A 25,139-nucleotide genomic window follows, 5' to 3' on the forward strand; every position below is an offset into this window, starting at 1 on the left:
TGAACAGGTTTAGAGAGAACTTTGCGTTTGATTTTGCTCCATTTTCACAAGCTGAGCAAGAAATAAGACTGCGGTCAGGCCAGCCACCACTTTGAAAAACACGGTCATTCTGGCAGCCACGCTGTTTTACTAGAGGTTATACTAGAGGTTACGGTAACAGCGTGTACAAAGGAAAAGCGATCTCTGGCATTCATTTACTGGGCCAGTTTCTCTGTCAATAATGAATAAACGAATTAATGAATAAATAAATAAACAAATAAATAAAATCATTGAATTTAATATAATACAAACGCTTAAAAAACGGTCTGATAAAATGAAAGTGACTTAAAATATTGAGTAGGCTAATATTAAATGTAGAATTTCAAACTGTCTGATGAGAAATAACAAAATAAAAGCCTTTCATAAACTTGCATCTAACCACATTTAACTGTAAATTCTCCAGAGTTGGGTATAACGCGTTACTCTGTATGCTTTACTGTAATCTAATTACTTTTCCTGGTAACGCAGTAAAGTAATGAGTTACATTTTAAATTTATGTAATTTGATTAGTTACTTATGTCAATGTAATTATGTTACTTAAGTTACAAATGCAGTGTTAAAAAAAAATGAAGTCAAAATCATTTTAAGATGGAGGAAACATACAAGATGGTGCAGTTTCTGCGTAGCATGGGAATGGAGGATGCTTTTCACCCACAGAAGGTGAATCTTTCAGGCATGTCGCCCATCAAAGACCTGGTGGTGTCGGGGGTGATTAATAAATCCTTTGTTATAAGGAATCGTCTGAAATCGTTATAAGATTTTGAGGGTTTTATAAGGTATTGGATAGTAATGACTCAAGTGTTACTACATCCTTTGAAATTAATTATTTGGATCAGTATTCTGAAGTGAAAAGCATGATAACTACCTGGTAATGACAGAAGTCATTGTGAGTTTTTGAGGTTTTTGTAAAGTTCTGGATAGAAATTCCTTCCAGCAGATTTAGTAACACTTGAGTCATTACTAGTGGGTTATCATGATCTTGACTTTACAATACTGATCCAAATACTTACTAAATCTTTTAGAAGGATGTAGTAGCACTTGAGTCATAACTATCCAAAACCTTACATATACCTCAAAAGCCTACAATGATTTACAGTCAACCTTAGGGAGTTATCATACTTTAGAATACTGATCCAAAGTAATGCCTTCTGAAGGATTTCTTAATACTTGAGTCATTACTAGTGGCATACAATGCTCATTACTTTAGAATTCTTTTGCATTATTCACATTAATTAGGAACCTGCATTTTCTTAGTGGTTGTACAGGAAATACCGTGGCATTTAAACGATGCCCAATTGGCACTAAGGTGCCTAAAGTGTGCCAAGAAAACATCCCCCACACCATTACACCACCACCACCAGCCTGCACAGTGGTAACAAGGCATGATGGATCCATGTTCTCATTCTGTTTACGCCAAATTCTGACTCTACCATCTGAATGTCTCAACAGAAATCGAGACTCATTTTTCCAGTCTTCAACTGTCCAATTTTGGTGAGCTTGTGCAAATTGTAGCCTCTTTTTCCTATTTGTAGTGGAGATGAGTGGTACCCGGTGGGGTCTTCTGCTGTTGTAGCCCATCCGCCTCAAGGTTGTGCGTGTTGTGGCTTCACAAATGCTTTGCTGCATACCTCAGTTGTAACGAGTGGTTATTTCAGTCAAAGTTGCTCTTCTATCAGCTTGAATCAGTCGGCCCATTCTCCTCTGAACTCTAGCATCAACAAGGCATTTTCGCCCACAGGACTGCCGCATACTGGATGTTTTTCCCTTTTCACACCATTCTTTGTAAACCCTAGAAATGGTTGTGCGTGAAAATTCCAGTAACTGAGCAGATTGTGAAATACTCAGACCGGCCCGTCTGGCACCAACAACCATGCCACGCTCAAAATTGCTTAAATCACCTTTCTTTCCCATTCTGACATTCAGTTTGGAGTTCAGGAGATTGTCTTGACCAGGACCACACCCCTAAATGCATTGAAGCAACTGCCATGTGATTGGTTGATTAGATAATTGCATTAATGAGAAATTGAACAGGTGTTCCTAATAATCCTTTAGGTGAGTGTATATATATATATACCAGGCAATAATATATATATATTATTATTATTATTATTATTTTTTTACTTTTTTAACAATCGGATTATATTATTAATTACTCAAACCTCTTTATCTAAACCGCTCTAGGTCTTGGTCAGTTTTGCATATCCAACACGTTCTTGTAGTTTTATTTGTGTTCGGGTTGTGGTCAATATTAGTCAATAGAGGGTGCAATCCATTTATCCACCAATCCATTTAACACACTCATGAACCTTGGAATATAAACAATATAAATGAGGGACGTTTATATTGACAGACCCTCAATCCTTCAATTTTGACTCTACTCACATGCACTTAAGGCAGCTCTATATACCACAATGCAACACAACTGTGACGTCATAGCAGCTTGCGCTTAATTTACCCCCACACAGCTGTAGTGTATGAAATTAATTACTTTGAGATTTAACCACAGATCTTACTACTTGTTGCTACCTTAAGATGGGTCACACTATGCAAACTGGGATGCAGCATAGCTTTATATTTTTTATTTCTTCTCTGCATTTATTTTCTTGCTTCCTAATCTAGTTGTCTAATTAACCTGCTATTGTATTCTGAATATTGTTCAATATTTTTTGTCTCTGACGAATTGCTTTTGTGCATCTTTTGTAAGTGGCTTTCAAAAATGTCATAAATGCATAAATGTAAATGTTTAAAATCCATCACACAATTTGTAGAGAAATGGTTTGGGATTTGTAAATAATTTTCTTGTACTTTCCTTGTAAATAATATAAAGTAGAACCTATTAATAGAATTGAGAATACATTTTTTATAAGAAGATTATTCCCAAAAATATATAGATATTTTCCCATTTTGTAGCCTGTTTTGTGGTAGAACTCAAGAATCAGTGCTGTGAAAGTATAAAGTCATAACACTTTACTTATCCTTTATTTATCAGAGGAACATGTGCAACTAGAATTATCACTCCATCATTACCATCGTTACGGAGAGCAGAAGCGTCCAAAAAACAGAATGCTGTTGGAGGGATTATGACGGATGAAGAAAAGGAACGGATGGTCTGCAATAAAGGTTTTTGGGTCTCCTGGCATTGAAGTTGTTACACCGACGATAGCGGTGGCTGCAGCTGCTTCAGTTCCTTCCTCATTTACTTCAACAAAGGCTTTATGAATCACCCCCGACACGACCAGGTCTTTGTTGGGCGACATGCCTGAAAGATTCACCTTCTGGACATCAAACACATCCTCCATTCCCATGCTGATCAGAAACCTCTTCATCTCATAGGTTTCCTCCATCTTGAATTTGGGCAGAGATACTCGAACTTCTTGTAGAAGCATCTTGTTGGGTTTGGTCCACTCCATGAGCTTCTCGTAGGTCAGTGCCTTTTCAAGCTGGGTAATAAGAGAGTTGTGTTAATGTGTGTCTAGTTTTTCATTTAAAAAAATACATTAATAATGCATAAAGTCATACAGACTCTTCAGTGACTTATTTATTGATGCAGCATTAACCAGCAATTCCATATAATGAAAAATCACACCATATAATCTCTGCTGTCTCACCTTCTGAAGGCCAGTGGTTTCGTCTTGAATCTCATTGGGAAGAATGATCAACATGCTGAGATTCTTCCCAACATACGGCAGCTCCAGAACCTGACTGCTCATCTCCGGGATGGAGGTCAGAGGAAACTTTGACTTCTGTCGCATCATCTTCACTGCTTTAGTTTGAGTCTGCCAAGCATCAAGAGATTAATAGAAAGATGTCGCAAATCCTCATATTTCAAGACTGTTAAGAATATATTAAAAAAGAGCATGAAATCTCACCTTGTTCATCTTAAACTGTCCATCTTTGGTGGCTTCCTTTGAGAATTTCTTCTCCCAGTTCCCCTTGAAGTAGATGGCGTTCACCAAGACCAGTTTTGTTGTTTCACTGATGCTTCGCGGTGCCAACAAGTCCTTGATCTTCTCTAAAATTCAAATGGCAACATTGTGAATGAAACAGTGACTTTAAATGGCCTTTTATCTAGCCATTAAGGTTACATTTCCATTAGAATTGTGTCATGAGTGTAACATCTGCTTATGATCCTTGATGGTCATTGGGACTTTATGTCTTAAGAGACCCATTTTAACCTTTTGACATTTGCATATAATTCACAGACCTGGCCCCACATTCCACCTTTATACGGGTGCTAAATTGTCAATGGTCGTCCCCCCTCTGTCAAAAAGACGCTAAACAGATTGACTATCTTTTCTCTCCATCGGACTTCAAACAAATTCCAAAGAGAACTAAATGACCCTCAGTACCAGGCCTGGCTGACCAGTCGACTACCCCCACGATTACAAGATACATAATACACACGTAGAGACATTTTCTTTATTTAGACCATAATTAATCAGTTACAAAGGTATCTGGTATATGCATGTGTTGTTTGTTTGTTTCCTTATTATATTAGCCTAGTGACCACTCGTTATTTGTATTAGTAAGCTCTAAACACTCATATTAATGTGTATGAATGTATCTCTGGTTTAATATCTTTTAGATGTCTCTTTCTTGATATCAAAATTATCTGCTCTTTATTTCTCAAACAATGATCGTGAAATGCACCATACGATTTTTACTGTACTATGGGAAGAATTACACCGATTAAGCAGAACAGTCATAAAACATGCAAATGAGGTGTCAAGTGGGACAAAGAAGTCCGAGCTTCTGGCAGTTTTAAGTTCAATAACTTTGTCGATTCATTTCGGACCAATCAACACATGACTGGAATGACGAAGCTTTCACTCCTAAAGGAATTCATCTAGAATCTATGCATTATACATGCACCAGGACACTTTACTCAGCACCAACTTGTTAGTTAACCGCTTGTTAACTATTTAGGTGCGCTTCTAGGCTTCGACCCCTTTTAATTAAGGTGATGTGATTCTCTGATGGTTCTAGCAGGTTGTGTTTAGCTGATGTGTTTACCTGCCATTACACTCCACTCTCTTGCGCGCGAATTCTCTCTCTCTCTCTCTCTCTCTCTCTCTCTCTCTCTCTCTCTCTCTCTCTCTCTCTCTCTCTCTCTCTCTCCATGCCTTCCATGCATTGGCATCAATGTTTTTATGTGTGTATGTTTGGGTCTAGTTCCCCTGTAGTGTAGTTTAATAAACATCCATATGTATTCACGCTTGATTGTCTGTGTCTGCTGCTCACACAACGAGGTCACTTTAACGTTCTGATTTTGTTACATGCTCTATGAGCAATGTTTTAGGGAGGAAATAATTTTTTGTGGCCAGAGAAATAACTTTCCTAAAACTGTCCATACTGCGGACGAACAAATCATGTTATTGTACTATTAATGCTATAATTCCTGAAGATGAATATATAATTGATAACAACCCGTTATGATTAATCATGTTCATCTCACTTTGAGCTAATTTGCCACATGAGCTTTGAGGCAGATTATTTAATAGCTGAACTCAGAGTTATCAAGGCGAACATGGTCTTTGAAAAACATTTTGCTGAACCTAAAAGGCAGCCAAAAACATAAAATAATAATTATTTGTAAAGTAAGTTTAAAATTCAGAATACGTTAATGCTGGTTTTCACCTTGTGTTTTTTTCTCCACCCATTTGTTGATGTTGACACGTGCAGCCTCTGAATTCATCTTGAAGTCCACCTTCTCCAGTCCGGCTTCATAGTAACGTTTTGCATCACTGATAAATTTCTGTAACATAATTGTGGTGAATGTTTCCAAAACCTTGTCCTTTAAAACCATGAGCAAACCTTAAATTATTTCATTTGAGTCTTACCTCAACAAACTGGTAGGATTGCTCTCCGTAGAGGCGGTTGGCAAGACTCAACGCGTATGGGACTCCTGGTTTGTTCAGTTCACTCATGAGCTTGTTGAAGCTGGAATGAATTTGGTCGGCTGAAACATTAGGAGCAGCGCCAGGTTTGGGAGGATTGTTAAAGCTCAAGACCTACATAGTTTTATTGAGGTAGAATTGACAAAGATTACTATTCTGATAATTCCAACATCTATTGCGAATGCACTGCTCAAATAAATAAAAAATGTACTGGCAAATCTTTCACAGTCCATTAAGATGAGATGCATTGAAAAGCAGCCGGTGGGCACACCACATACTGACTGCTATTCAAGAACTCATTATTCCATTTTTGTTCACCAAATGTTTTTGAACTTTGTTCCATTTATGTCTCAGTTGTTGAATCTTTTTATGTTCATACAAAGAAATTTGATGGAAAAAAGCATTTAAATATACATTCTGAACAACTAGCCATAAAAGTGCATAAGTGTGAGATCACCTTAAACATCTGCACCGCTGTGTTTCCTTTTGCTCCGAGAGACACCATGGCCAGAGCCGAGGAGATGCTGATTGGAGAGTAGAACACATTTTTTGATGCGTTTCCTTCACTGATCTTCTTGAACAGGTTGAGAGAGAATCGTGTGTTTCCTGCGGACACGCGCTCCATTTTCACAAGCTGAGCAAGAAAAAGCAGTAGTTTAAATAACAGCAGATCTTCTTCATCAACAACACAAGCTGTTAGTTCTGTTAGATCTGTTTTAATCAATAATGCATATTGCAGTGTAGATATACCATCTACGTTCCATATACAGAAAAGTACCTTTAACAGAGTTCAGTAAAAGCATTACCTGGGATAATCAGCAGAAATGAAGAAGCTTCTCAGTGTGTCAGTGTTGAATGAACTGACAGTTAAGGATGTCAGTCTAATAAATCATGCCTCACCCTAAAACGATTATAGCTTTTAATCCAAGTCCAGCATTCCTGTAAAATACTAATTATTGCTTGCAATAATTGATATACTTAAATTGAGTGATTCATTCTTTATTTCACGTTTTGTTAACAGTAAATAAGGATTGTGTAGGTGAAGTAACAAAAGCGGAATACAAGAAAAAACAACTGCATTATAAATAATTGTATTAATTAAAATTAGTCATGTTTAATGATAATGTCTGTACTAGTCACTAACGGACAGGCTGATGAGGGTGGAAGTAGGTGTGTCTGCAGAACTAAATAAATTGAATAATAATAAACCTCATAACCACAAACCTCATGTACAACTGCTTTTCTAAACGACGTTTAGTTAATTACAGTTATTAACAGTTCATGTAGTGATTGTGTAGTTTTGACTGTGTGGGCATGTCAGATTTTTGGTTTTATAAAAAAGGTCTCATGTCTCATTAAACTCCTTTTTCATGTGATATAATCATAAATAAATATAGCCCATTACTGTATATAATTATGCCTAAGATTTGAGATGCTACTACAATGGCCATTTAAGTCAAGAAACTTTTTTGCTAAAGACTTTATTCTTTCTTCAACTCTACCAAAAGAGACATGCAAGGGGGGCTCTAACTCCATCAATATCAATAAATTCAGTGTATAAACACTATGGTTAGGGAGTTTTATATAATTTTCCTTATATAACGTAAACTATTAATAGCATAAAAAAGCTGAACAGATTATTTCCCCAAAAAAAACACAGATATTTTCCCATTCTGTTGCCTGATTTGTATAAGAACTCTGTGCTGTTAAAGTACTCAATGATTTATATACTTTATATATACTATTTATACACTCAAGTTCACTTGGTTGTTTAATAGAGCTTTTATTTATCAGATGAACACATTCAACTTCACTGCATCTTTACAATCTTCAAGGAGAGCAAACGCGTCCATGAAACAGAATGCTGTTAGAGGCATTATGACGGATGAAGAAAAGGAACGGATGGTCTGCAATAAAGGTTTTGGGAGGTAATGGCATTGACATTGTTGAGATGACAACGCCGGTGGCTCCAGCCGCTTCGGTTCCTTCCTCGTTTACTTCAACAAAGGCTTTATGAATCACCTTCGAAACCACCAGATCGTTGTTGGGTGACATGCCTGAAAGATTCACCTTCTGTCCATCAAACACATCCTCCATTCCCATGCTGATCAGAAGACTCTTCATGTCATAGGTTTCCTCCATCTTAAATTTGGGCAGAGATACTTGAACTTCTTGTTGAAGCATCTTGTTGGGTTTGGTCCACTCCATGAGCTTCTCGTAGGTCAGTGCCTTTTCAAGCTGGGTAATAAGAGAGTTGTGTTAATGGTCATGTGACTGTTAATATGAAATGAGGTCTGTTTGTACACCATTAATGATGTGATCATTTTTGCGATCAGATAAACCGTTTAAAGATACAATAGAATTATACAAAAGTCATGCAAATAGTAACTTGACTACAACTCTTCAATTACTTAGATTTATCCAGCACTAACCATGCAAATTCAGAAATAATAGTAAGAAAAATAGAATTCTTTGAAAATATTCTACAGTTTATTGAATGTTTAGAATTTTTTTAATTATCTTTTTTTTATTATTGAATATCATATTTGACACTTCTGGTTTTTATGGCTCATATAGTAGGAAGCGAAGAAACAGATGATTTTTCATCTTTTATTTTGCGCCCCCTAAATGAGCAAAAATATGCAGTTGGCTGATGTTTATAATGGCCAAAAAGTAAGATGAAATTATTTCTGATAGCTTGTAATATGTCTTAAGATGATATTTAAATGCTTATATTCACATATGAAGATGATATTTTCAACAAAATGATAGTAAACATGGTTGTGTCAGTCCGGTACATGTAGATCTTGAAAAATTACTAACAATATAAAGGTTATTCTTACATTTACTTTATAAAAATAAGTCAATATTTCACAGCAAAAAGACACAAGCCATGTGCTAAAGGTGGATGTCTGTAAAATTATTTTATAATTTTTATTATTTTGTTAAATATATATTATCAGTCTGATGACAGAAGGCATGTGGTAGTTTGTGTGCAACAGTTTTTTAAGCAAAGCTTTGGTCATTTATATGCCTTGATGTAGGATTTATAAGGTTACGCAATTCTACATAATGAAAACACCATATAGTAGAACCTCTGCTGTCTCACCTTCTGAAGGCCAGTGGTTTCGTCTTGAATCTCGTTAGGAAGAATGATCAACATGCTGAGATTCTTCCCAACATACGGCAGCTCCAGAACCTGACTGTTCATCTCTAGGATGAAGGCCAAAGGAAACTTTGATTCCTGATTCATCATCTTCACTGGTTTAGTTTGAGTCTGCCAAGCATCAATAGATTAATAGAAACATGTCACATATCCTCATATTTTGTGACAGCTAAAAATCATTCAAAAAAGCAATGAATCTCACCTTGTTCAGCTTAAACTGTTCATCTCTGGTGGCTTCCTTTGGGAATTTCTTCTCCCAGTTCCCCTTGAAGTAGATGGCGTTCACCAAGACCAGTCTCGTCATTGAATCGATGGATCCCTGTGGAAGCAAGTCCTTGATCTTCTCTGAAATCGAAATGGACATTTTCCACTTTAGGGATTGGTTTGAACTGGTTCACATATGAATCACCAAAAATACTATTAAACCATCTGTCTCAATTCTTACAGAAATGTAAACTTAATGGACAAAAATGTTGCTTAATGTAATCCTACTAACAAAATCATTGAAAGTACTTTAAACTCTAAAGAGCTAACAGGGAATGTTCTCAGCATGCTCTGGCAAGATTTTATCAAAAGTTATGAACAAATGTTAATAGAATTTTTTTTCAAAATGTTAACATGAAACTATTTATTCATCATTCATTATTTGGACATTTGTCTAATGTTTTTAAAATGTTATAGAATGCTCTGAGATATTTGCAAAATGATCAAATGGAATTTTCCGAACTTGTTTTTAAAAATGTTTTGAACAATTTAAAAACCTGGATGTTTGGAACATTCTTAACATTTTAAGGGAAAGTTAGCTAAATGTTTTTAGAACTTATTTTTGTTAGGTAGCTCAGCTCAAACATGGCCTTTGGAAACTCGTTCTGCTAAACTTAAAGTACAGCAAACAATGTAAAAGAATTTTTATTTGCAGAGTAACTTTTAAATTCAAATCAAGTTCATGCTGGTTTTCACCTTGTGTTTTTTTCTCCACCCATTTGTTGATGTCGACACGTGCAGCCTCTGATTTCTTCTTGAAGTCCACCTTCTCCAGCCCGGCTTCATAGTATATTTTTGCATCATTAAGGAATTTCTGTTACAGAGCCAATCGATTGAATAAGAGATCATTTCCAGCACTTTGAATTATTTGCTTTGAGTCTTACCTCCACAAACTGGTAGGATTGGTCTCCGTAGAGGCGGTTGGCGAGACTCAACACATAGGGGACTCCTGGTTTGTTCAGTTCACTCATGAGTTTATTGAAACTGGAATGGATTTGGTCCTCAGTTTGTACTGCTTGAGTAGGACATTTCTGTTTGCATCAACAATGTCACATTTAATCCCCAAGGCTATATGCACTACTATGGAAAGTACAATGCAATCATAAAGTCATGAGGTTAGCGTTTCATGTTAACACTTATTCTGAACCTTGAGTTGGGGAGGTAGATCAAATTTCTGGGTTTGTTGCGTCATTGATGGCTCCTGTTGACCCTTGATGCCGCAGGGCATCTGGGGCTTCTGTGGTTGTTGATGAGGAGCTGGAGTCGCAGCATTGGGTTCGGCAGGATTGTTAAAGCCCAAAACCTACACAGCATTGTTGTATATAATGCATTTTCAATTATGAACAACTGGCCATAAAAATATTTAAGTGTGAGATCACCTTAAACATCTGCGCCACTGTGTTTCCTTTTGCTCCGAGAGACACCATGGCCAGAGCCGAGGAGATGCTGATCGGAGAGTAGAACACATTTCCTGATGCGTTTCCTCCGCTGATCTTCTTGAACAGGTTGAGAGAAAATTGTGTGTTTGCTGAAGGCAAACGCTCCATTTTTTCAAGCTGTGCAAGAAATAGCAGAAGTTTAAATAACATCAATAAATTATATTATTGTGCAGGATACCATCTAAACTGCATGTAGAAAAGTACCTCTAACAAACAGAATTCAGCAAAAGCATTACCTGGAATAATCAGCACAAATGATGAAGTTTCCCAGCGTGTCTGAGGCGAATGAATCAATCCTTATGGGTGTCTTTCAAATAAATGAAGCCTCGCCCTAATCTATTTATTTATTAAGTCCAGCCTTCCTGTAAAATATAAATGAATGTTTCTATTAGATATTGATATATTTATCCACTTGGAACACCATCAAACATAAACTGAATGATTCGTTCTTCATTTCACTCCTATCATGGAAGTCAAATAAACGAAAGAACGATAAATCTAAATTGTATCATTCACAATTTATCATTCTTAATCCTGGTGTCTGTGCAACCCAATAACAGATTAGCTCAGCAGTTGGGAACAAATGGCTTGCGAGCCACACCTGCCTCTTTGACACAAGAAAAAACATATCCTTTTACTGCAACTGTTTCTTTGCTGTGCCAAAAGGCGTTTCAAACATTTCATTTCAGGCATGCAAGTACAACTCATGTCTGTTTGAATAGGGAAACATTGTGTTCTCCAAAACTGTTCAAAAGCTTACGATTATATGTCATATTTGAAATCACTAGTGAAATCTGACAACAACGGTCTCATTAATGTTGTTTCTTATGCTCAAATAGCATGGAAAAAGAGCTTAGTTTTCAGGCTAGGTGAGCCAGTGCGCATGTGCAGTTCTAAGCATGCTTCTCAGAAAGCTGACTGTTTCAATAGCAATTTCTATAGTTATATACAGACTTTTATGTGCACATGAAAAACCATTACACTTATGTAGGACAATGCACACTGAGCCACCTATTGTGCCCGCAACCCATTTTGTGGTGTGGTTTCTTGGCCGTCATAAAGTATGCATTAAAGAGACTTCCCTAACGAAAGGCAGATTTTGAACACATTTTTACAGTAACTTTTTACAGTCTTTTTTTCCAGAATCAAAACTCATCTGCTTTCCTGTTCATTTACTGAATGAGCACTGTGCTATGTCTGAACTGCTTGCACTGCATTTTATGTGTAATCATTTTCTACTCTTAACTGTTTTAATTCATTTTAAATCAATCATTTTAAATCTTTTTAAAAGTTTTTAAATTTCTTGTTTTTATTGTTGTGATTTTTTAAATTATTATTTTAATTCATTTTATTAAAACACTTTGAATTACTATTGTGTATGAAATGTGCTATATAAATAAACTTGCCTTGCTTTTTATAGATCATTGAACTTGGCAAATAGGACAATGCACACAGCTGTATTATGCCATAAGCCCATTTCGTGTCATGGTTTTTCTTCGCCAACACAGAGGATGTGTTAAATTGGAAATTAGGCTTAGATATTATAGGTATTACCTCAAGAAAAGACAAATTTTGACCAAATAGATCTCTTAATTCATGTATGTCACGAATCTGGTCCATGCAATCTGGACAATCACCACCAGAGGTCACCCGTTCACCACATTGACTCTTACACTACACAGCACACTGGACTACAGTTCCCACAATCCATTGCACAGATCACAGCTGTCACCATTCACACATCACACACACCTGATTATCATTTCACAATCACACACTCACTATTTAAGTCTGGGACTTGCTCTTGCTCAGGGCCGAGTATTGTTTAGCACTTATCACTCTCCCAGGGATAGCTACTTTTCTTAGTCTTAGTCTTAGTCTTAGTCTTAGTCTTAGTCTTAGTCTTAGTCTTAGTCTTAGTCTTAGTCTTAGTCTTAGTCTTGCTTTGTCTTTCTTGCCGTGTCTGACCCTGCCCGTGTTTTCCTGGATTTACCCTTCGCCTCTGCCGTTTGGACTCTGTTCGCTCCCCGTTTGGATTATTGCTCTCGTCTCTGGATTATCTCTCTGCCTTGCCCCTTTGGATACTGTTCGCTGATCGTCGACCTACGCTTGCTCCACGGATTGCTTTGTCTTGCCCTTGCCATACCTGTTTGCCGATCTCTGACCCTGCCTGTTGCTCTCCGTAGAGGTGGTTGGCGAGACTCAGCACATACGGGGCTCCTGGTTTCTTCAGTTCACTCATGAGCTTGTTGAAGCTGGAATGAATTTGGTCCATTGAAACATTAGGAGCTGGAGTCCCGCTGTGTGTGGGAGAATTGGTAAAGCTGAGGACCTACACGGCATTATTGTGAAAAAAAAAATTTAAATAAATTATAACTTCACTCAATTGATATGTTAACTTCAACATATGTTTTTTGCAGTGATGCATTAGAAATGCATTTTAAAAATCTGAAGAACATTTTCCACTCTATAGACCCTTTTGTACAATGGAAAGTTTCCATGTAAATGGTTCTCCATGGAACCACAGATGCCAATAAAGAACTGTTATATTAAATTATGAGCAACTGACCATAAAAATGCATAAGTGCGAGTTCACCTGAAGCATCTGCTCCGCTGCGTTTCCTTTTGCTCCGAGCAACACCGTGGCCAGAGCCGAGGAGATGCTGATCGGAGATGATATTTAGTTTATTTAATAAATAGATATTTATTACTTTTCTAAATGATATTTAGTTACAGTTACAGTTATTAACACTTCATGTAGTAATTGTGATCTGTGTAGGTTTTACTTTGTGGGCTTGTCAGATGTTTGGTTGCCTAAAACAGGTCCTGTGTTGTGGATACATGTGATATAATTATATTATGTAATATAAATGCAGCCTAATAATTATGCACTTTATGTAATTATGCCAGTGAATTGAGATAAAACCTTATGATGCTACTGCAGTGGCCATTAAAGTCATTATTTCCTGGAGACGTTTAGTTATTTATTTTTCATTCAAAGCTACCATGCAACCCAAGTTTCTGCACATAAGTATGCGTCTGTTCACCAGAAGGGGGCTCCCACCACCGTTAATGACAGTAACTTCAATATATGTATGCAAACAGCATAAAAGCCTTTCACATTGGAGAAATTTATATTTATGACCCCCCCCCCCCCCCCCCCCCCACACACACACACACACATTTAAACACCAGTTTTAGCCAGTGTATTGTTGTAAATAAGAATCATTTAAAGAAAAATATCTAGCCAATAAAATTTTTTTAGAGGTGAGCAAAACTAATAATTTTATATTCACTATGGACTGTGTTTGTACTCTAATAAATGATGCCTCGCCCTGTAATGACTAGCCTTTAATCCAAGTCCAGCCTTCTTGTATATTCATTCTTAAAATTCCCCTGTTATAATTTAAAAAATAATGTTTCTATTATTCATTGATATATATTTATCCACTTGGAACACCATCAAACTTAAATTGATTGCTCTTTCCTCTTACTCTTTGTTTATCATTAGTAGAATAGCTGAAGAAACAAACCTAAACTAAAGAAAGATTAATAACTGCATAACTCATAATTAGTCAATCTTAATCATAACGTGTTTAAAACCAAATAATAGATTACCTGATGGCAGTTGAAAGTAGGTGTCACTGTTAAATACTCATGATTTGTGGATACATGCATCGTGTTTTGTAAAATGATGTAATAATATTATGTTGTAGTCATGTAGGCTAAAAATTATGTATTGTGTATAACTATGCCAGTGAATTGAAATCAAACCTGATAAAGTGGCTTTTTATGTAATTATTTGCTAGGGACTATCTATCTATCTATCTATCTATCTATCTATCTATCTATCTATCTATCTATCTATCTATCTATCTATCTGTCTATCTGTCTGTCTGTCTGTCTGTCTGTCTGTCTGTCTGTCTGTCTGTCTGTCTGTCTGTCTGTCTGTCTGTCTATTTCTTTTTATTCTGTTGCCTGTGTTGTGTCAGAACTCAAGAGTTAGTGCTGTTAAAGTAAATGCATACAGACAACATTAATTATTTATTTTCAATTATTTAATAGACTTTATTTATCAAGTACAATTAGAATCATCCCTTCATCATTACCATCTTCAAGGAGAACAGAAGCGTCCATAAAACAGAATGCTGTTGGAGGGATTATGACGGATGAAGAAAAGGAAAGGATGGTCTGCAATAAACATCTGAGCAAATGAACGATTGGCGACGATGGCACCGGTGGCTGCAGCCGCTTCGGTTCCTTCCTCGTTTACTTCAACAAAGGCTTTATGAATCACCTTCGTCAGCACCAGATCGTTGTTGGGTGACATGCCTGAAAGATTCACCTTCTGTCCATCAAACACATCCTCCATTCCCATGCTGATCAGAAGACTCTTCATCTCATAGGTTTCCTCCATCTTAAATTTGGGCAGAGATACTTGAACTTCTTGTTGGCGCATCATGCTGGGTTTGGTCCACTCCATGAGCTTCTCGTAGGTCAGTGCCTTTTCAAGCTGGATAAGACATTTCAATGGTATGAATATTTTTTTAAACAACGCTCTTAAAAGTGGTTCCATTTAAAAACATGAACATCCATGGAAACTTTCCATTCCACAAAAGGATCTTTATAATGGAAAAAGGTTCTTAAGATTTTTAAAATGTTAAATTCTTTGCACTAAGAAAGAATGTTTCTTTTAAGAACTGAAAGGTTGTTTGGGAAACCCAAACTGTTTTTTTTATGGCATCACTGCAAAAAACCCATTTTGTGAGCTTTATTTTCAGGAGTATAATCTCTGCTGTCTCACCTTCTGAAGGCCGGTGGTTTCATCTTGAATCTCGTTAGGAAGGATGATCAACATACTGAGATTCTTCCCGACATACGGCAGCTCCAGAACCTGACTGTCCAACTCTGGGATTAAGGCAAGAGGAAACTTTGACTTCTGATTCATCATCTTCACTGGTTTAGTTCGAATCTGTCAAGCATAATGGAAACACGTTGAAACACATTTCATGACCGTTACTACATAAACAACTTAAAATAAAGAAAACAAGAGCATGAAATCTCACCTTGTTCAGTTTAAACTGTTCATCTCTGGTGGCTTCCTTTGGGAATTTCTTCTCCCAGTTCCCCTTGAAGTAGATGGCGTTCACCAAGACCAGTCTCGTCATCGCATCGATGGATCCCCGTGGGAGCAAGTCCTTAATCTTTCCTAAAATACAAGAGTACATTATTTTTAAATAGCCAAACGGCTCAATTCAAGGACCATATGAAGCCAAACATTGCGCTGCTAAAAAAAACAAACATTAAATAACTTTTATTTGTGAGAGTGTAGAGTAACTTTAAAATTAAAAATAAATTCATTCTGGTTTTCACCTTGTGTTTTTTTCTCCACCCATTTGTTGATGTCGACACGTGCAGCCTCTGATTTCATCTTGAAGTCTGCTTTCTCCAGTCCGGCTTTATAGTATCTTTTTGCATCATTCAGGAATTTCTGTAACAGAGCAAATTAACTGAGGTGCTAATGAAATTAGAGTCATTCTGTGTCAACCAAACCAGAGGTTCACAGCTAAAAAAAATTGATTTAGATAATTTTTTATTTCTGGTGATAGAAATAGATGAAGGATAATGCCAAAATATTAAATGCCATGGAAGTATATTTATTGAGTAATCCACTTTTATACACAATTTTCACCTAAGATTTGGAGTCATATTCTCTTTGGATACTAAAAGAAAAATGTGTTTAGAACCAAAATCTAAAAGGATATTGCAATATCTTTAATACTTCTTGAGTTACAGGCATGCACACCCAAACAACAAAACAAAAACACAAACAAACAAAAAACCTCAAAGTTCCTTTTTTCAATTTTGGAGCTTAAACTATTGGCATTAATATAATGGCAAAAGTCATCAGAACATCAGTTCAGAACAGTTCCAGAACCTTGAATTATTTGCTTTCAGTCTTACCTCAACAAACTGGTAGGATTGCTCTCCGTAGAGGCGGTTGGCAAGACTCAACGCGTATGGGACTCCTGGTTTGTTCAGTTCACTCATGAGCTTGTTGAAGCTGGAATGAATTTGGTCGGCTGAAACATTAGGAGCTTGAGTCGCAGCGCCAGGTTTGGGAGGATTGTTGAAGCTCAAGACCTACACAGCGGTGCAATATATATACACGTTTTGAATTCTGAACAACTAGCTATAAAAAAACAAAAATAAATGTGAGATCACCTTAAACATCTGCGCTGCTGTGTTTCCTTTTGCTCCGAGCGACACCATGGCCAGAGCCGAGGAGATGCTGATTGGAGAGTAGAACACATTTCCTGATGTGTTTCCTTCACTGATCTTCTTGAACAGGTTTACAGAGAATCGTGTGTTTGCTGCGGACAAGTGCTCCATATTCAACAAGCTGAGCAAGAAATAGATCTTGTTTAAATAACAGCAGATCTTCATTTTTAACACAAGCTGTTAGTTCTGTTAGCTCTAAATTACATACAGAAAAGTATCTTTAACAGAGTTCAGTAAAAGAACTACCTAGAATAATCAGCAGAAATGATGAAGTATCTTGAGATAAATGAATCACCAGTTATGGGAGTCAGTCTAATAAATGATGCCTCGCCCTGTAATGACTAGCCTTTAATCCAAGTCCAGCCTTCTTGTATACTCATTATTAAAATTCCCCTGTTATAATTTAAAAAATAATGTTTCTATTATTCATTGATATATATTTATCTACTTGGAACACCATCAAACTTAAATTGATTGCTCTTTCCTCTTACTCTTTGTTTATCATTAGTAGAATAGCTGAAGAAACAAACCTAAACTAAAGAAAGATGAATAACTGCATCACTCATAATTAGTCAATCTTAATCATAACGTGTTATATAAATTAAAAAATGGCGGCGCGCACAATCGCAGCGGCTTCTCTCTCTCCCGACAAACCGGTGTTTTCGTGTTTTTTGTCTTGTAAGTCGCAATGTTTTTGCACATCTTCGTCTCGTCTACCTGTCTGTAAGCGCGCATACAGTCGTGAGTTTCTGCTCGATGTCGGCAGAATCACATTTTTTGAGTTAAACTCAGCACACGCCGAAGAGCTGCGGGACCTCGGTCTGTTCCGAAAGCCTACTCCATCACCGACCCCCACTACTGCATCTCGCCCACAGCGGAGGCGCTACAAGCGGCGTGAGAGGAAGCAGAAGAGGGGTAAGCGCGGAGGTGTCCGAGCTAGGCTAGCGGCCAACCCACACAAGCCAGCTATCCCCACCATCGTACTGGCGAACGTACGCTCTTTGGACAATAAACTGGACTACATCCGACTACTCCGCTCCGCTCAGAGGACTGTAAGAGACTGTTGTGTTTTTGTGTTTACGGAAACATGGCTTAACAACAGCGTACCAGACTGCGCCATACAGCTCGACCAGCTAACATGCTATCGAGCTGACAGAGCTCTCGTCGAGGGAGGTAAGATCCGCGGCGGCGGGCTTTGTGTTTACATCAATGATGCATGGTGTCGCGACGCTGTTGTGGTCTGCAAACACTGCTCACCCCTGGTGGAGTTTATGATTATTAAGTGCCGGCCGTTCTATCTACCGAGGGAATATTCAGCCATACTGCTAGTTGCTGTATACATCCCTCCCAGCTCCAACAACAACATCAGGAGTGAGGCACTAAATGAACTGTACCAGCACACCAGTGAGCAGCAGACAGCCCACCCAGATGCTTTTCTCATCTTGGCCGGGGATTTCAACCACGCAGACTTAATGAGTGTGTTCCCAAAAATACATCAACACATAGACTTTCCAACAAGGGGAAAAAATACCCTGGACTTTGTTTACACCACCCAGAGAGGAGCTTACAAGGCCCTCCCCCTCCCCCACCTCGGAGCCTCAGACCACATCACTGTCATGCTAATGCCTGCATACAGACCGCTCGTCAAAGTCATCAGACCAATACACAAACAGATTCAAGTGTGGCCGGAAGGGTCGTCAGAGGCACTTCAGGACTGTTTTGACACCACTGACTGGAATATGTTTAAACAGGCTGCCACATACAACAACACTACAGACCTCCAAGAGTACTCGGAGACTGTCACTGCCTACATCTCCAAGTGCATTGATGATGTAACAGTCACAAAGTCCATCACTGTCCGGGCCAACCAGAAGCCGTGGATGACAGGGGAAGTCTACAGACTGCTGAAGGCTCGGAACGCTGCCTTTAGAGCTGGAGATGAGGAGGGCCTGAAGACAGCTAGGGCCAACCTATCCCGCGGCATCAGAGAGGCCAAGAGACAGTACTCCAGGAGGATAGCCCATCGTTTCAGCGACAGCAGAGACACGCGGAGCCTGTGGCAGGGGATACAGACCATTACGGATTACAAGCCCCCACCACAGACCTGTGACAGCACCATCCCCCTGCTGAACGATCTGAATGCCTTCTTTGCTCGCTTTGAGGCACAAAACAGCACCACTGCACAGAAGACGCCACCTCCTCCCGGCGACCAGGTGATAACGCTGTCCCCGGACAGCGTGAGGAGGTCCCTCAGCAGGATCAATGCACGCAAAGCTCCGGGTCCTGACAACATTCCTGGGCGTGTACTGAGAGACTGTGCAGTGGAACTCACTGATGTCTTCACAGACATCTTCAACATCTCGCTAAATCAGGCCGTTGTCCCCACATGCTTCAAAGCTACCACCATCATTCCAGTCCCGAAGAAGTCATCTCCATCCTGTTTCAATGACTACCGTCCAATAGCACTCACTCCTATTCTCATGAAGTGCTTTGAACGGCTAGTCATGCACCACATCAAGTCTCTCCACCCCCCCTCACTTGACCCCTTCCAGTTTGCATATAGGTCCAACTGCTCGACCGATGATGCCATCGCCACTGCCCTCCACCCAGCCCTCACACATCTGGACAAAAAAGACTCATATGTCAGGATGCTGTTCATAGACTTCAGTTCAGCATTCAACACAATCATCCCTCAACAGCTCACACACAAACTGGTCCAGCTGGGGCTCAACACCTCTCTGTGCAACTGGCTGTTGGACTTCCTGACCGGGAGACCTCAAGCAGTACGGGTTGGCAGTAACACATCCAGCACCATCACACTGAACACTGGGGCCCCCCAAGGATGTGTGCTGAGCCCCCTCCTCTTCACTCTGCTGACCCACGACTGCACACCGTCACACAACTCTAACCTGATCATTAAGTTTGCGGATGACACAACTGTGGTGGGTCTCATCAGCAACAGAGATGAGACAAACTACAGGAGCGAGGTGAGCCGCCTGGCCGGGTGGTGCAGTGACAACAATCTCTCTCTGAATATGGAGAAGACGAAGGAGATTGTTGTTGACTTCAGGAGAGTACACACTCAGCATGCCCCTCTGACCTTCAACGGTGCGACTGTGGAGAGAGTGAGCAGCACCAAGTTCCTGGGTGTGCACATCACAGTGGACCTCTCCTGGACTAACAACACTGTAGCACTGGCCAAGAAAGCACAGCAGCGTCTCTACTTCCTCCGCAAACTCAGAAGAGCCAGAGCCCCGACCCCCATCATGTGCACCTTCTACAGAGGCACCATTGAGAGCATCCTAACCAGCTGCATCACTGTGTGGTATGGCGCTTGCAACGCATCCTGCCGCAAGTCACTTCAGCGAATAGTGAGAGCAGCTGAGAAGATCATTGGTGTCTCTCTCCCCTCCCTCCAGGACATCTACAGCACCCGTCTCACCCGCAAAGCCCTCCGCATTGCAGGTGATCCCACCCACCCGACACACAGCTTCTTCAGTCTGCTGCCATCAGGGAGGAGACTGCGAAGTCTCCAGGCGAGGACCAGCAGACTGAAGGACAGCTTCATACATCAGGCTGTCAGGAAGCTGAACTCCCTCCCGTCCCTGCCCCCCCTCCCCTCTTTTTACCCCATACAACACTGAACTCTGACACTATGAGACCCCACCCCCCCAACGGCTCCCCACACCCCCAGGACCAGCCACCCCCACCTACTTACAAACTGTGACCAGCACCTCTCACTTGTGCAGCATTGGACTGATCACTACCTCATCCAGCATTGACTGCAAACTACCTCCTCGGATAGTCTCATAAAAAGACTGTTCTCCTGTCAATTTAACAGACTGACAAGCTCTTTTTGCACTACACATATATCTGCACAGTTTTGGTGTATTTAACTGGTTTGCACTCCATCTATTCTGCCATGTGCCTTGTGTCACTTTATCTATCTTTATTTTATTTAAATTTTTCTACAATGTTCTCAGATTGATAAGCTCTTTTTGCACTACAAATATATCTGCACAGTTTTGTTTTTATTTAACTGGTTTGCACTATCTGCCATGCGCCTTATGCCACTTTATCTATTTCTTAATTTGTTTTTCTACAATGTCCTTACTTGTATAGCTATAGAGTTGTATGTACATATGTTTAAACCGTATTATCTGTATTTGAACGTGTTTAATGTTAACTGTTTACACCAAGGGTCTGAGGGTAACGCAATTTCAATTCTCTGTATGTATGTGCTGTACATGTGGAAGAATTGACAATAAAGCAGACTTGACTTTAAAACCAAATAATAGATTACCTGATGGCAGTTGAAAGTAGGTGTCACTGTTAAATACTCATGATTTGTGGATACATGCATCGTGTTTTGTAAAATGATATAATAATATTATGTTGTAGTCATGTAGGCTAAAAATTATGTATTGTGTATAACTATGACAGTGAATTGAAATCAAACCTGATAAAGTGGCCTTTTATCTAATTATTTGCTAGGGACTATCTATCTATCTATTTCTTTTTATTCTGTTGCCTGTGTTGTGTCAGAACTCAAGAGTTAGTGCTGTTAAAGTAAATGCATACAGACAACATTAATTATTTTCAGTTATTTAATAGACTTTATTTATCAGAGGCACAAGTACAATTAGAATCATCCCTTCATCATTACCATCTTCAAGGAGAACAGAAGCGTCCATAAAACAGAATGCTGTTGGAGGGATTATGACGGATGAAGAAAAGGAAAGGATGGTCTGCAATAAACATCTGAGCAAATGAACGAATGGCGACGACGGCACCGGTGGCTGCAGCCGCTTCGGTTCCTTCCTCGTTTACTTCAACAAAGGCTTTATGAATCACCTTCGTCAGCACCAGATCGTTGTCGGGTGACATGCCTGAAAGATTCACCTTCTGTCCATCAAACACATCCTCCATTCCCATGCTGATCAGAAGACTCTTCATCTCATAGGTTTCCTCCATCTTAAATTTGGGCAGAGATACTTGAACTTCTTGTTGGCGCATCATGCTGGGTTTGGTCCACTCCATGAGCTTCTCGTAGGTCAGTGCCTTTTCAAGCTTGATAAGACATTTCAATGGTATGAATATTTTTTCAACGCTCTTAAAAGTCAAGGTTCCTTTTTGGCATTGATGGTTCCATTTAAAAACATGAACATCCATGGAAACTTTCCATTCCACAAAAGGATCTTTATAATGGAAAAAGGTTCTTAAGATTTTTTAAATGTTATATTCTTTGCACTAAGAAAGAATGTTTCTTTTAAGAACTGAAAGGTTCTTTGGGAAACCCAAAATGGTTTTTTATGGCATCACTGCAAAAACCCCATTTTGTGAGCTTTATTTTCAGGAGTATAATCTCTGCTGTCTCACCTTCTGAAGGCCAGTGGTTTCATCTTGAATCTCGTTAGGAAGGATGATCAACATACTGAGATTCTTCCCGACATACGGCAGCTCCAGAACCTGACTGTCCAACTCTGGGATTAAGGCAAAAGGAAACTTTGACTTCTGATTCATCATCTTCACTGGTTTAGTTCGAATCTGTCAAGCATAATGGAAACACGTTGAAACTCATTTCATGACCGTTACTACATAAACAACTTAAAATAAAGAAAACAAGAGCATGAAATCTCACCTTGTTCAGTTTAAACTGTTCATCTCTGGTGGCTTCCTTTGGGAATTTCTTCTCCCAGTTCCCCTTGAAGTAGATGGCGTTCACCAAGACCAGTCTCGTCATTACATCGATGGATCCCCGTGGGAGCAAGTCCTTAATCTTTCCTAAAATACAAGAGTACATTATTTTTAAATAGCCAAACGGCTCAATTCAAGGACCATATGAAGCCAAAAATTGCGCTGCTAAAAAAACCAAACATTAAATAATTTTTATTTGTGAGAGTGTAGAGTAACTTTAAAATTCAAAATAAGTTAATTCTGGTTTTCACCTTGTGTTTTTTTCTCCACCCATTTGTTGATGTCGACACGTGCAGCCTCTGATTTCATCTTGAAGTCTGCTTTCTCCAGTCCGGCTTTATAGTATCTTTTTGCATCATTCAGGAATTTCTGTAACAGAGCAAATTAACTGAGGTGCTAATGAAATTAGAGTCATTCTGTGTCAACCAAACCAGAGGGTCACAGCTAAAAAAATGGATTTAGATCATTTTTTATTTCTGGTGAAAGAAATAGATGAAGGATAATGCCAAAATATTAAATGCCATGGAAGTATATTTATTGAGTAATCCACTTTTATACACAATTTTCACCTAAGATTTGGAGTCATATTCTCTTTGGATACTAAAAGAAAAATGTGTTTAGAACCAAAATCTAAAAGGATATTGCAATATCTTTAATACTTCTTGAGTTACAGGCATGCACACCCAAACAACAAAACAAAAACACAAACAAACAAACAAAAAACCTCAAAGTTCCTTTTTTCAATTTTGGAGCTTAAACTATTGGCATTAATATAATGGCAAAAGTCATCAGAACATCAGTTCAGAACAGTTCCAGAACCTTGAATTATTTGCTTTGAGTCTTACCTCAACAAACTGGTAGGATTGCTCTCCGTAGAGGCGGTTGGCAAGACTCAACGCGTATGGGACTCCTGGTTTGTTCAGTTCACTCATGAGCTTGTTGAAGCTGGAATGAATTTGGTCGGCTGAAACATTAGGAGCTTGAGTCGCAGCGCCAGGTTTGGGAGGATTGTTGAAGCTCAAGACCTACACAGCGTTGCAATATATATACGTTTTGAATTCTGAACAAGCTATAAAAAAACTAAAATAAATGTGAGATCACCTTAAACATCTGCGCCGCTGTGTTTCCTTTTGCTCCGAGAGACACCATGGCCAGAGCCGAGGAGATGCTGATCGGAGAGTAGAACACATTTCCTGATGTGTTTCCTTCACTGATCTTCTTGAACAGGTTTACAGAGAATCGTGTGTTTGCTGCGGACAAGTGCTCCATATTCAACAAGCTGAGCAAGAAATAGATCTTGTTTAAATAACAGCAGATCTTCATTTTTAACACAAGCTGTTAGCTCTGTTAGCTCTAAATTACATACAGAAAAGCATCTTTAACAGAGTTCAGTAAAATAATTACCTAGAATTGTCACGAGTCTGTTCTGTTTTTGCCATGTTTTCCATTGACCCAGTTTCCCCGATTAGTTAATTAGCTCCTCACCTGTTTCTGTTCTCCCTTAATGATGACCTGCCTTTATAAGCCTGAGTTCTCCCTGGTTCCTATGTCCGTTATTGTTTGATGTTACACGTTCAAGAGATTCAAGATTCAAGAGTTTTTATTTGTCACATACACAATTATACAGGGTATAACCAGCAGTGAAATGTAGGTCAGGTCCGCTCCAAGGACAGTGCAATTATATAGAATACAAATATTAAGAAGAAGTACAAAACATAAAATAAAATAAAATAATAAAATAAGATAAAAAATATAATATAAATGTGCAGGTCAGTATGTTGTTGACTTAAATAGTAATAAAGTTGTACAGGGTATTTGAATAGCAGCAATATGAGGTAGAGAAACATTATGAATAGCTTATTGATATGGTGATATTTACATGCAGTCAAGTGATGTTATGACACAGAGTTAGAGTTTAGGAGCCTGATGGCCTGGGGAAGAAGCTCCTCCTAAGTCTCTCAGTTTTTGCCATCAGGCTACGGAAGCGCTTACCAGATGGAAGCAAAGTGAATAGATGGTTACCAGGGTGATTAGAGTCCTTGAAGATTTTAACAGCTCTATTTTTGCAGCGTTTGAGGTAGATGTCCTGCAGAGAGGGGAGAGCAGACCCTGAGATGCGCTCAGCTAAGCGCACAACTCTCTGTAGTGCTTTGCAGTCCTGATTGGAGCTGTTTCCATACCACACTGAGATGCACTGAGTCAATACACTTTCTATGGTCCCTGAATAGAAAGTTTTCAGGATTGCTGGTGAGACCCTGAATTTCCTCAGCTGTCGCAGACGGTACAGTCTTTGCCTGGCTTTCTTAACCTGTGTTTGGATGTGTGTAGTCCAAGTCAGGTTCTCGGAGATGTTTA

The 25,139-nt window shown here is 38.9% G+C and overlaps 3 protein-coding genes across 3 annotated transcripts; all 3 read right to left on the minus strand.

The window, feature by feature from the left end:
- Positions 1–2,992: 2,992 nt before the first annotated feature.
- Positions 2,993–11,421, minus strand: LOC306887846 (uncharacterized protein). The gene is made up of 14 exons (XM_079445846.1): positions 11,042–11,421; positions 10,746–10,922; positions 10,514–10,669; positions 10,251–10,397; positions 10,063–10,180; positions 9,305–9,447; positions 9,046–9,213; positions 7,782–8,174; positions 6,394–6,570; positions 5,880–6,050; positions 5,677–5,794; positions 3,909–4,051; positions 3,648–3,815; positions 2,993–3,479 (listed from the first exon to the last, which is right to left on the minus strand). The coding sequence occupies exons 2-14, from the start codon at positions 10,911–10,913 to the stop codon at positions 3,072–3,074; spliced, it is 2,478 nt and encodes an 825-aa protein (XP_079301972.1). The 5' UTR covers positions 10,914–10,922; positions 11,042–11,421; the 3' UTR covers positions 2,993–3,071.
- Positions 11,422–14,856: 3,435 nt separating this feature from the next.
- LOC306887887 (leukocyte elastase inhibitor-like) lies at positions 14,857–17,375 on the minus strand. The gene is made up of 6 exons (XM_079445896.1): positions 17,031–17,375; positions 16,770–16,949; positions 16,179–16,296; positions 15,872–16,014; positions 15,610–15,777; positions 14,857–15,318 (listed from the first exon to the last, which is right to left on the minus strand). The coding sequence occupies exons 1-6, from the start codon at positions 17,250–17,252 to the stop codon at positions 14,920–14,922; spliced, it is 1,230 nt and encodes a 409-aa protein (XP_079302022.1). The 5' UTR covers positions 17,253–17,375; the 3' UTR covers positions 14,857–14,919.
- A 4,383-nt stretch (positions 17,376–21,758) lies between these two features.
- LOC306887888 (leukocyte elastase inhibitor-like) lies at positions 21,759–24,053 on the minus strand (the record flags this gene model as incomplete). Its single annotated transcript, XM_079445897.1, has 6 exons — positions 21,759–22,157; positions 22,467–22,634; positions 22,729–22,871; positions 23,036–23,153; positions 23,630–23,809; positions 23,886–24,053. The coding sequence occupies 6 exons, from the start codon at positions 24,051–24,053 to the stop codon at positions 21,759–21,761; spliced, it is 1,176 nt and encodes a 391-aa protein (XP_079302023.1).
- Positions 24,054–25,139: the final 1,086 nt, after the last annotated feature.

The sequence above is a fragment of the Barbus barbus genome, assembly GCF_936440315.1.
Source record: "Barbus barbus genome assembly, chromosome: 21".
Classification (NCBI taxonomy): domain Eukaryota; kingdom Metazoa; phylum Chordata; class Actinopteri; order Cypriniformes; family Cyprinidae; genus Barbus; species Barbus barbus.